Source organism: Chenopodium album, chromosome 2 (assembly GCF_948465745.1).
Source record: "Chenopodium album chromosome 2, dcCheAlbu1.1, whole genome shotgun sequence".
NCBI lineage: Eukaryota > Viridiplantae > Streptophyta > Magnoliopsida > Caryophyllales > Amaranthaceae > Chenopodium > Chenopodium album.
In genome coordinates, this window is record NC_137835.1 from 9,420,945 (window position 1) to 9,434,465 (window position 13,521).

General features: G+C 35.0%; 1 protein-coding gene across 1 annotated transcript; it reads left to right on the top strand.

Moving 5' to 3' along the window:
* Positions 1-8,285: 8,285 nt before the first annotated feature.
* LOC145582575 (uncharacterized) lies at positions 8,286-10,098 on the top strand. Its single transcript, XM_081639559.1, has one exon. It carries the CDS (start codon positions 8,333-8,335, stop codon positions 10,013-10,015), a length of 1,683 nt encoding a protein of 560 aa, XP_081495685.1. The 5' UTR covers positions 8,286-8,332; the 3' UTR covers positions 10,016-10,098.
* Positions 10,099-13,521: the final 3,423 nt, after the last annotated feature.

Consider the following 13,521-nt stretch of genomic DNA (forward strand, 5'->3'; position numbering starts at 1 on the left):
TTAGAACATTAGATTTAAAATTTAGAACATACGAGTAAAAATTTAGAACATAAAGAGTGTTCTCATACAAGAAAAACTCTCACATAAGAAAAATTCTCACGAGAGCCATCCCCTATATATATTTATGGATAGATAGATATTAATAATCCCAAATGCAATACAATAAATAAAAAGTGTCATATACATATATACAAACAATACTAATTATTTAATAAGGGACGGAGGGAGTATTTATTCTATTTATTTCATCCATTAAATAAGATGAAATTTTCTTGAGTTGTTTATTTGAATTAATAATATGTCCTACACAATTAGACCATCATCACTCATGGTATAAAAATTTATATCATCCCTCTCTCTCTACCACTTTCTCACTCCTCCACATCATGTATACCACAATACAATATAATTTCTCCAAAAATCACCCCACCCATGGTATAAAAAAAGCTCTTATAAGTATTAATTATACAATTAATTTAATTATAATTATATTTTATTTTATTATTGGAAATAAATAATTAATGTTTGTAAAGTTAATTAAATAATATAAGCAATTAAGGTAGTAAAAAGCGAATTCGAAAAAATCTATAAAAGTATATCAATATGGGTATCAATGTGAAAATTATGAACAATGGTAATTTTTTCATAATTATTTACTTTATAATTTTTTCTTAAAATGTAATTGAAAAAAAAAATATATAAAAGATACATGATAACCAACCCACATGGCGTGACCTGGTTAGTTCATGTTACACGGGGTCAAAGCAAATGTTTACCATGAGATGGTGTATACCATTCCATGGTATACTTTTATACCACCATTGTAGTAAAAATTATTAGATTTTGGATGAATATATAGACTGGTATAAAATTATACCACGAGTGTTGATGCTCTTATTTAATTACTTTCACATTCACTACATTTAGTTTTATCTAATAGAATATGAACCACTTCATATTCTGTAATTATTGTTTGTGTAATTATGTAGAGAGTAAACTCTAATTATGCTTGTAATTATGCTTGTACATTGGCTATTTATATTGAAGCAATGAGAATACATCTCTTAAAGAGATTTACACAATTCTACATGGTATCACAGCCAATCGGAAAATTCCTTTCTAAATTCCACAACCCTAGGTCATAGGACCTTTCATCAACCGTAGCCTCCTTCTGCTATCTAAACCGTCAGCCTCTCCTATGGCAGATGACGATACACCTCCTCCACCACCCCTCCTCATCCCTCTACCCCTCCCTTTCACCCAGCCTTTGCTATATCCAACATCGAAAATTTGATGCCTATCACTCTTGATCAGGAAGAAGGATAATATGCAACATGGGTGGTGATGTGGATTAAACCACGGAAAGGGATAGCAATTAGGGTAAACCTAATTCAATAAAGTTTGATCTTTTCGACTAAAACAAGAAGAAAAGCAACGTTTTGAAATAAACTCACACGAATCAACCTCACAATTAATTTCCTTAAACTCAAAAACACATAAATTCTCATTAATGAAAACAAATATTTAAGGTATACAATCCCATGCCCGATAGGATAACGATAACTAAAAGATAATATTAAATCCTAACAAACTCTAATAATATTAAACCAACTACTAACAGGATAAAATAAGGAAAAATAAATCCTAAACAAAATAAATCTAGACCAAGATCCTTGATCCGCATCAGGTGGAATCATTCCAAATTCATGCTTGTGCGTTCAATGTCTTGGACCACATAGATGCGGATGTTACTCGGCCAATTGATATTGACTCTATGACTTGGAAGCGTTTAGATGCCATTGTTAAGCAATGGATCTATGGTATTATCTCTAAAGACCTCGTCCATACTATCATGAAGACCGGTGCAACTGCCCTCGAACTTTGGAACCGATTGGAGGAACTTTTTCATGACAATAAACATACCCGAGCCGTTTATCTTGAGGAGCAGTTCAATAACACTCGCCTGGAAAAATTTGCTAACATGTCAGAGTACACCAAGCAAATTAAACTCCTTGCGGATTAGTTGGGTAACGTGGGGAATCCTGTTTCTGAGAGCAAAATGGTGTTGCAAATGATCACAGGTATGCCGAAAGGGGAATATGATGATACGGTCGCTGCTATCATACAATAGTCTGACCCTCTTCCGAATTTCAATAAAGCCCGATCCCAATTTTTACTGGAGGAAACAAGAAAAACGAAACAAAAAGAACATGGTCATCAAGCTTTAGTAGCGCAAGGAACACCGACGACTCCTCTTTGTCGCCGCAGCCGACGTCTAATCAGCCACGCGGGGTTGGGGGTTGTGGCGGCAGCAACAATAATCGCGGCTGTGGCCGCGGTGGCCAGCACGGAGGCAAGGGTTGTGGTGCTGGTCGTGGAAAGCAGACCAACAACAACAACAGCCATCAACCTCAACTGGGCCACGATCAGCAGTCTGCCTAACGCTGGCCCAACCAGCAGCCTCAGCAAGCCCAGCAGCATTGGGCTGGTCCGATTTCAGGAGGGTGGGCGTCTCCTCCATGCCCTTTTCCTACCAACCCAGCAAGCTATTTTCAACAACCCCAACAATCCATTTTGGGCCCTCGCCCAAACCAGCAGGCACAAGCTTATTTTGCTACAGTCAGCAACAAGGGTATGGCCCTCCTTATGACTCCAACCGAGTTGGGTCAAGCCTATAGCTCTATGAGTCTTTCGTCACCTAATGACAGGTGGTACATGGATATGGGCACCACATCTCACCTCACTAACAATGCTGGAAACTTCCTTAAACTGTTTAATTTGAGCACTCCTAAGTTTATTTTGGTTGGTGATGGCAAACGCATTCCAATTCATGGATACGGACATACCTCCACACCTCCACCCCACCTTTTCTTCCTATTGAAAAACGTCCTCTTTGTTCTAACATCATTAAGAACTTAGTTTCTGTTAGGAAATTTATTTGTGACAACTCTGTTTCTGTTGAGTTTGACCCTTTTGGTTTTTCTATGAAGGATCTTTGTTTGGGGACGGTTCTAGCTCGGTGCAATAGTGTGGGGGATCTCTATCCTTTTTCTTCATCTTCCGCTGCAAATGATCTTCATCATTTAGCTCTCACCGCTATCTCTCCTTCAACTTGGCATAGTAGACTTGGACATCCCGGAGCACAAGTTTTTAATTTTCTTAGAACAAACAGTTTGATCAATTGTAATAAAGGGAAAAATACCCCATTTTGCTATTCTTGTCCTTTGGGAAAGCACACTAGGCTTCCTTTTAACTCTTCAATGAGTATTACTTTTTCCCCTTTTGATATAATTCATGCGGATTTATGGACTTCCCCTATTACTAGCAAATTGGGTCATATGTATTATTTGGTGTTTCTTGATGATTTTTCTCATTTTCTTTGGGTTTTTCCACTAAAATATAAGTCTCAAGTCTACTCTATTTTTCTTCAATTTAGAGCATACATTTCCACTCAATTTGAAAAACATGTGAAAACTTTTCAAAGTGATAACGGCCGTGAATTTGACAGTGGTCCTTTTCACAAATTTTGTGATGATAACGGAATTTCTTTTCGATTCTCATGCCCTCATACCTCTTCTTAAAACGGTAAGGCCGAGAGAATTCTCTGTACTATCAACAACAAGGCATGTACTATGCTCTTCCATGCCTCTTTAGCACCTTCTTTTTGGGTCTATGTCGTTCAAATGGTCGCCTATCTCACCAACATACTTCCGACCATTACTTTTGGTAACAAAACCCCCACCGAAGTCTTATATCGTAGGTTCCCTTCCTACGACCATCTTCGTACTTTTGGGTGTCTTTGCTACACGAACCTCTCTTCTACGGCAAAGCACAAGCAAGTTGGAACCTCGATCCACCCCTTGTGTCTTCTTAGGCTACCCATCCAACCATCGAGGCTATCTATGCTATGATCTTAGCCAAATTTAGGGAAATGGACTATGATTTTTTAGATGATTGTTCTCTCAACAATCTACTCCTTCAAGGCCCAGTGCACACGACCCAACCAGCAGCCAGTCCGGCCCACACGCCTATAGCCCACCCTACCTCTCCTATTTCCACCACAGCTAGTAGTGGGCATAATAGTCCACGCATGGACCGTGGGCTAGTTCAATCTGCCACGGCCCACACGTGGGCTACCCCTACTGTCTCATCTTCTCCTTCATCCTCAGCTACATCCCTTATGATCCAATTTGGATCATTTGATTCTATCCCAATTCCCATACAAGCCACACCAATACCCTCCTCTAGCCTGCCTTGCCCATTGGTGCCCACACACCCCATGGAAACCCGAGCCCAACATGGCATTTTTAAACCTAAAGTCCCCTTTAATCTCATGACTTAATCTATTAGTCCTCTTCCCAAGAGTCCTAAACTTGCCATGTTAGACCTGATTTGGAATGCGGCCACGAAAGAGGAGTTTGACGCTCTTACTAAACAGCATACTTAGGATCTTGTTCCAAGGCCTTCTGGTGTGAATATTATTCGTTGTATGTGGTTGTTCAAACATTAGTACAGGGAAAATGGTGACTTGGAGCGACACAAAGCTAGACTTGTTGTAAATAGAAAGTCCCAACAGGTGGGGGTTGACTGTGATGAGACTTTCAGTCCAGTTGTTAAACCGGCTACCATCCATACAGTTTTGAGTATTGCTTTGGAGAAGGATTGGCCGATACATCAATTGGACGTAAAAATTCCTTCTTGCACGGTGATATTAAGGAAACTGTGTATATGCACCAACCCCCCCCCCCCCCGTTTTGTCAACCCGGGGGCACCTACTCATGTTTGTCGGCTCTGTAAGTCTTAGATGGGCTTAAGCAAGCACCACGGGCGTTGTATCAACGGTTTGCCAATTATCTTCTAAGACTTAGGTTTGTGTGTAGCAAGAGTGATAACTCTCTTTTCATTTTGCATCGAGGTCGCCACTCGGCATACTTATTGCTCTATGTTGACGACATTGTCTTAACTGCGTCAACCAAGGCTCTCAAATCATAAATTATTGGGCTTCTTCAGGCCGAATTTGCCATGTCCAATCTTGGTAGCCTTCGATATTTCTTGGGTATTTCGGTCACAAGGACCCCTGGCAGCATGTTCCTATGCCAACATAAATATTCTCAAGAAATTATTTCTCGTGCCAAGATGGAATGTTGTAAACCCGTGGCCACCCCGGCTGACTCCAAGGCAAAATTAGGGGCTCTTGATGGCAAACCCGTGGTAGACCCCTCCCTCTATAGGAGTTTAGCTGACGCCCTTCAATATTTGACTTTCATAAGACTGGATATCGCGTACTCGGTCTAACAGATTTGCTTGTTCATACACGACCCAGGGGAGCCGCCGACTTTAATGCATTAAAACGCATCATCAGGTACATACAGGGGACCCTAGACTATGGGCTGCACCTCTATCGCTCCCCTCCAATTGCTCTTGTGTCCTATACGGACGCCAATTGGGGGGGGGGGTTGCCCCGACACCCGACGCTCTACATCGGGGTATTGCGTTTTCTTGGGCGACAATCTCATCTCGTGGTCTGCTGAGCGGCAAGCTACCTTGTCTCGATCAAGCGCCGAAGTCGAGTATAGAGCCCTGGCAAATGTGGTTGCCGAAACTTGTTGGCTCCACAACTTACTGCTGGAATTGCATTGCCCCATTCGCTGAGCTACTTTGGTATATTGTGATAACATTTTCGCTGTTTACTTGTCTAGCAACCCGATTCAACATCATCGAACAAAACATGTTGAGTTGGACATCCACTTTGTAAGGGAAAAGATTGCCATGGGTCATGTACGGGTACTTCACGTGCCCTCTTCTTATCAATATGCGGACATCTTCACCAAAGGTCTTCTTCGGCAGCTCTTCGCGGACTTTCGTTCCAATCTTAGTGTTCGGCCACCTCACGCTTCAACTGCGGGGGTGTGATAGAATATGAACCACTTCATATTCTGTAACTATTGTTTGTGTAATTATGTAGAGAGTATACTCTTAATTATGCTTGTAATTATGCTTGTACATTGGCTATTTATATTGAAGCAATGAGAATACATCTCTCAAGGAGATTTACACAATTCTACACTATCCTAATCGGACAAACAAAAGGGAACAAATGGATTTAACACCATTGTTTGATTTGTTTCTACTTTCTACTACATACTTCGTATAAAATAAAATGATGATGTATATGCCATCTCAATTACATATAGCCCTCTCTAAAAGGTGGTGAATATTTTCATGATAATACTATTTCATTCTTAACTAGCATTGAGATAGATAAAAGTATTATATATTAAGTTAATATAGTGGTGTAATTCGTTTCATAGTAAGAAAATATATGAATTTTCATCGTCCAAGCACATGTTATTGATGTTAATTAACATGATTTGAATAAATATATAAGGTATCAATGAGATCATGATAGATAAGTAGAGAACAAGATGGCAAATGACCCAATACGAGTACTATGTAGCTTGGTCAAGAAAAAATGATTTTGACACTCCTTAGTTTGATTTGGGCACTCATCCTTGTGATTAGAGACAATGAGACTAGAGCACCAATGTCAATTTATATATGAAATGTCAAAATAAAGACAAATAAATATTCAACTCACCTAAAATTAGTTGTGTAGACTATTTTAGGGAAGAGGAAACTTCATACTCCGTATGTATTACATGCAAGTAATAATAATGCAACTAGATTAACGACATTATTAGACAGAAGTATCCAATTTTTTTATTTTTTTCACTTGAAAGAAGAATATATGTATGTTGGACGGCATATATACGTGTCTTTACTAAAATTTTATTCATGGAAGTGTTTAAGATATAAAGTGAGAGGACAAAGGAAGACTTACGAAGACTTTGGAGAGAGACATTTGTATTAAGCATCTAACCTTTGTTTCCACCTTTCAAGTCGATTGGGATCGGAGTATGTTTTTATTTATTTATTAGTTTAAATTGTACCGACCATTAGTGTCTTTAATTTTTTTTTAATAGAATTAAATAATTTAATTTTATTATTAAAAATTTAAAAATTTGATATTATAGAAATATATTTGTTTTTGTATAGACTAATCTAGTGCAGAGTAGTGAAGTTTTACATACTAAATAATAATATTAAATAAAGTCAAAGTTAATATGTAAATAATACTCGTAGTACAAAATTTTTAAAATTTTTAAACTTATGCAACATTTTAATTTAAAATTTTTAAACTATATGTATAATACCCTTTTTGAAACTATGAAGTATATAGTTCCCTTAGATTATCATAGAGATATTTTAATAGCTATCATCAACGATAATTTGTCCTCGTCACGCCATTTTATATTGTCAAATTTAAGCTAATTTAGCTCCTATTTAACTTGTATTTGTTCAACCTATACTTTTTTACATCGAAATTATATAGAGTTGCACAAAATAGTGATGTAAATGAGAATCGTGCTACTACCCAAAACCTTGCCAATCAATTAAATATTACAATGAAATTGCCGGTTACTAGTTGTTACAATTGCTTGCTCACTAGGATTACAATCAATTATTGTCTGCCATTATCTCTAAAATAATATTACAGCCCACCTAAACCCTTAAATTTTCATCATTTTTCTTATCAAAAATTATAAAATCTCTAGGTACGACATATAATTAATTTTTGGATTTGACTTAGGTATAACGTTCATCACAAGTTCTCAAATGTAATTATGATGATGCTTGAGTTTCATCAGCATGGTATCAGCCACTTAAACTATTCAATTCACTACAAAGTACGAGTTCAATTTTCCCAAACAACCAAGGAATACACTACTTCAAATTTAACTCTCGGGTTTTGTAAATGTAAGTACTCGTACTCAAATACCTAGTTTAAGCTAAGTAGTCATCCCATGAAATAGGAGAACTTTTCACTTTAAATTTAAATTTAAGTAAAAAAAACGCCGTTCATATAATACTTTAACATTGTGATTTGGAAGTTAAAGTTTCTATTAAAGTACGTAGAATTAAGGTCGCGTAGTTTACGTGTATTAAGTGTGAAAGAATTTAAAAATTGTGAGCTGAGCTGACGTGTGAAAGATATACACTGTACATTTTCGTAGAACAATCATGCAAGTCAATTCATCAAGTCAAGGTTCAAAACATTGCTCTCAGCTCCACTAAGCAATTAATTCCAAAAGTCAAAAAGCAACCATATTGACTTAATCAACGTTACACAAAAGCTCTAAAAATAAAGGACAAAATAGATATTATATTAATTGATAAGAAAAAACATAAAATGATTGGTTATAAGAACAAAGAAGAGCAAAAAAAAAATAACAAAAACAGAGGAAAATCAAAATAATAACAATAATAAAGCATGAAATCTTCAAATGTAAAACTAAGATCAAATTTATGCAAATGTTATTGTTGCTTAAATCCTGTAAATAGTTTTCCAAACTCCTTTGATCATCAAAACTCAGCAAACGTTGATTCTTCAACTTTTCATTATGACTTTGCAACTGCAACTACATCATCTCTTTACCCAAATACACACTTCACTAACCCTGATTCAATCCCTACTTTACCGGAATCATTCCGGAGTTTCACAAGGTCATTTCCTCAGTACTTAACCACCGTTGAAGCCGATGAAATCCGCGCCAACGAGTACCGCCATTTATTCCTTTCATCTCAAGTTTGTCTTGATTATAGTGGTCATGCCCTCTTCTCTTCCTTACAACAACAACAACAACAAGGTGAGTTTGTTGCCTCTTCTTCCTCTTATACCGCGAAAATAACAAGTTTTGATATTTTGCATAAGGCTAATGGAGTGGTAATGTCATCAATGATTGAGAGTAAGATCAAGGAAAGAATTATGAGGTATTTGAATGTTACTGAGGATGATTACTCCTTGTTTTTTACTGCTAATCAAACATCCGCTTTCGGGGTTTTAGCTGAATCATACCCTTTCCAATCTAATAAGAATCTTATTACAGTATATGATCATGAAAATGAAGGTGTAGAAGCTATGATTAAGACCTCAAAAGGCAGGGGAGCTCGAGTTTCACAAGCCGAGTTTAAGTGGCCTAAGTTAAAGATTCATTGCAACAAATTAGAAGAAATTGTGGTAGGCAATGTTAAGAAGAATAATAAGAACAAGAAAATGAACAAAGGTTTGTTTGTTTATCCTGTTCAATCAAGAGTAAGTGGAGCAAGATATTCTTATCAATGGATGAGTTTAGCAAGGGAAAATGGGTGGCATGTATTACTTGATGCAAGTGCCCTTAATCCTAAGGAAATGGACACTTTAGGGTTGTCCTTATTTCAACCTGATTTTATTATTTGCACATTTTATAAAGTCTTTGGTGAAGATCCCTCAGGGTTTGCCTGCCTACTAGTAAAGAAATCGATCTCTCCAACACTGGATGTTTCGAGTTTCACATCTTCCCCTGGAGTTGTGAGCATAACACATACAAAAGATGAACAAGATCATGAAGAGTGTGAAGTTGAGTGTAAGGGACTAGACCAAGCAGACATGTTAGGCCTAGTTGTAATTGGTAGTAGAATAAGATGTTTGATTAATTGGTTGATTAATGCATTATCAGCTCTTTATCATCCACATTCCGAAAGAGGGGTACAACTTGTACAAGTTTACGGTCCTAGAGTAAAATTCGACAGAGGCTCTTCCTTGGCCTTTAACATGTTTGATTGGAAAGGCGAAAGAGTTGAGCCAATGTTAGTCCAAAAACTCGCGGATAGGAATGATATTTCGCTTGGTTGTGGATTATTGAAGCATGTATGGTTCTCTGAGAGGTATGAAGTTGAGAAGGAAAGTATTTTGATGAAGGGGACTAAAGAAAGCATTAGGAAAAAATTCAAAGGGAAGAAAAAGGAGAGTTGTGAAAGTGGTATATCAGTTGTAACAGTTAATATTAGTTTCTTATCAAATTTTGAAGATGTGTATAGTTTGTGGAAATTTGTTTCTAAGTTTTTGGATGCTGATTATGTTGAGAAAGAGAGGTGGAGATATACAGCACTTAATCAGAAATCTATTGAAGTTTAAATGAATTTAATTATGAAGTTACAACTTGTATTTTTTTAATTATGAGCTTTCAAAGTTATATCAACGAACATTGTTACTCGTCATTTAGATATTAGATATTTTTTGGTGTGTTTATTTCTGTATGACCACTTGAATTTTGGGTTTCAATACGTTTATCTTTTGAAATGTGTGGATAAAATTAACTTAATCCTTCCTCCATTTTTTTTTATTTTTTATTTTTTATTTTTTTTAATAATTGCAAGACTTGTAACAGTTTGACTTTTACATTATTCATGTGTTTCACTTTGATGGTTTGTATTTAAGTAAAAATATATTCATGTATGATTCTGTTAGATTCGTCTCAATTTATACCCAATTTTAATGTCAAATGTTTATAATTTTTACATATTGGTAATTAAAGGAATTTAAGATTGAAAACATATATCGGCAAGCGTAAAGAGAGAGAATAATATTTAGGACCAACTCTACTTGAATGAAAGTATAACTTAACTAGCTAAATTATACTTTGAAATTTAACTACATTATAGATATAAAGTATCAATGAGGTCTTATTTCCAAAAAAAAAAAAATAATAATAAATAAAAAATAAAAAAAATAAAATAAAATAAAATCAATGAGGTCTTGTATTAGTGAATAAGACTTAAGGGTATATCCCCGCCTTTGTGGCTCTCTAAACACCAAATATAAAATAAAAATAAAAAGGAAGGGGGGTTTATAGATATTATATCGCAGGTTCAAATCTCTGGCTCTATTTATAATTTGTATTGCCCTTGGCTTGTGATTTATTTAGAACTTGAAGTATGTTTTTATACCTTAGTTGCGTATTTTGGGCCTTTATAAATTGTAAGGCCGCGAAATCTTGGGCTTGGCCCTGCACAAAGACAAACACATAATGTTGGAGTGTAAGTTACAAGACCTAAATAATTGTTAGAGATATCTCTAGCCAACTACGACTTGGGAAACAAACACATGGGCTAAGCTCCTAGTAAGAACACATCAGTCGAACACATGGGCCGAATAACTGATATGACAAAAGGCAATAACAAATTAAGTACTCTATTCGTCTCAGAATATCTGGAATGTTGGACTTTTTTCGCTATTAGATTTGATCACAACTTTTACTAACATAACTAAAACATATTTCATCATAAAGTATGTTGTTCAATAGGTATTAATATAAAGTTTTACAATATAATTTTTAAAATAATTTTCATTAATATTTAATTATAATTAAAGTCAAACTTTTGTATTGACATGTGTATAAAGTTGAACAGTTGATTGTGTCAGATATTCTAGGACAGAGGAAGTATTCGGTAAAAAAATAGTTCTTGCATTTCCCTAATACTGTAACATTTACCATCTTTTAGAAGTTTCACAAATATAGCAAATAACAGCTTCCTATTTGCACATATTTTCTGTTATCTCTTTCTATATTTTAGTATTAGAGGAATAGATGAAGTATAACATATGAACTTAGTTTCACAATAAATGCAACATTTTGACTTTGTGCATTATTTATCTAACTTTGGCTACACTTTTTACAGATGTATAAAAATTTAAAACGATTATATAAAATATATTATTGGACTGATCGGGTATATTTTCAAAAAGTTTATTTCAAATTTTATTGTTAATTGTTGTGTACAATTTTTAATGGTGCAAGTGTTGTATTGTAAAGACAAATAGTCAAAACGATGCATATCATTTATCGTGAAAGGGAGGTAGTCCTAGTTCATTTCACCTTTTTTTCCACTTTATTTTGGGTAGAGGTGTTAATTTAGATGATCTGGTCGGGTTTGGTGAGGTCGGTCGGTTCAGTTCAATTTTTAAAGTAGAGTCATACTAAATCATTGTGTCCACACGAGTTGAAATCCGAATCGGATATTTTTCGGATTGATTTCAAATCAGGTCAGGTCGGCTATAGTTTTGATACCTCTAATTTCGGGTCTAATAAGTTTGTATGAGTTCAGTTAAGTTTGGATCAAATAAGTTTAGTTGAATAAGATAAGTACATAAGTAAAATCTAATTGAACAAAACCGTAGATCGTGCGAGTGTATCAGTGTATGTATAATACCATGACCAAGTTAAATATACAAATACCAAGTCCAGCTTGGCCTAGTGGATAGGAGAGTACCTTCCAACCATGAGGTTGGGAATTCAATCCCCACTAGTGATAATTTGGGGGAATTGAATTCCCTTATCTCCCCCCCACTCTTCCAAATTGTCTAGCCCGCTAATCCGAGTCGGGAGGACCTATGAGAGGTTCCGGCCCGATAGACCTCTTCTCCTTACCAACTAAAAATAAAGAAAAAAAAAAGCTATTAAATCCTCCACATGTCCTAATATCTCATAAATCTGACGTAAAAATTCATTATGTGTCGTACACGAATCCGGCAAACAATATGTAATCTTCTCCTCATTATAGACTCCTAATCGAAATAATATTGCCCATATACACATACATTTAATTTCCTTAAATTAATAACACGCATAAGGACAGTTGGCATAATTATATAAAATTTTGTCAACGCAAAACTGCATCATTCTTAAAAAAATTGATCTCTTTGAATAAAGAATCATCTGTTTGTGATCTTTCATGATTCCTTTTTAATCTTAATACAGTAATATACTCTTCACATTTTTATTTGATCACAAAGATCGAAATCAATCTAAAATTCTTTTTTTTTTTTTTAAAAAAAAAAAAAAAAAAAATCAATGTAAAATTCTAAACATGCAATAATATACCCGAAAGAAAAGCCAAGGAATTATTTTGTTGATATATTAGATTTTATTCATGTGCAAGGTGCAACTCCTTTAGATATTGAATGTCTAATTCTTTTTTTTATTCTTTTTTTTTTTTTTTTTTTTTTTTTTTTTGTATAGTACGGAGTATATAAATAAAACAAAGCCACAACGTGATGTAATGAATTAGGTGAAAGTGCCATATAATAAAACTATATTTTTCGTATAATTTTTGTATAACATCAAATTTTGAAGAGAAGAAAGCAGTTCACTTGTATGTAGTGCCCTCGAGGGGATCGTGGCATTTCATATCTCAATAGTATAATAATCAAATAATGTTGCAACTAACGTGGTTATTTTATGTCATATGTGAATTCTCACAACACGTGCACCACGAGGATGAAGATCATCCAACTTATTGCTTCTTCTTAACTTGCTTCCGCTTTATAAAACAACGTATAAAATAAAAATCAATACTAAATTTGGGACAGGTATATATTAATGATTGAATTTATATATTAACAAGCATAACTCGATATATTGATGTTTAATTCATACTTGATTCATTTTCCATGTATGTATAATTTTGATGTCTTATGAAATTTATTACAGAGTAATAATTTGTGAAAATAAATGCCATTAATTTTATTGTTGTTGCATTAATTACAAATTCTTAAATGAACCTGGTTCACACTAATTTATTGTGGACCACTAATATTAGAGAAACTATGATTGTTTTATTAATAAAAAAAAAAAAGTCACT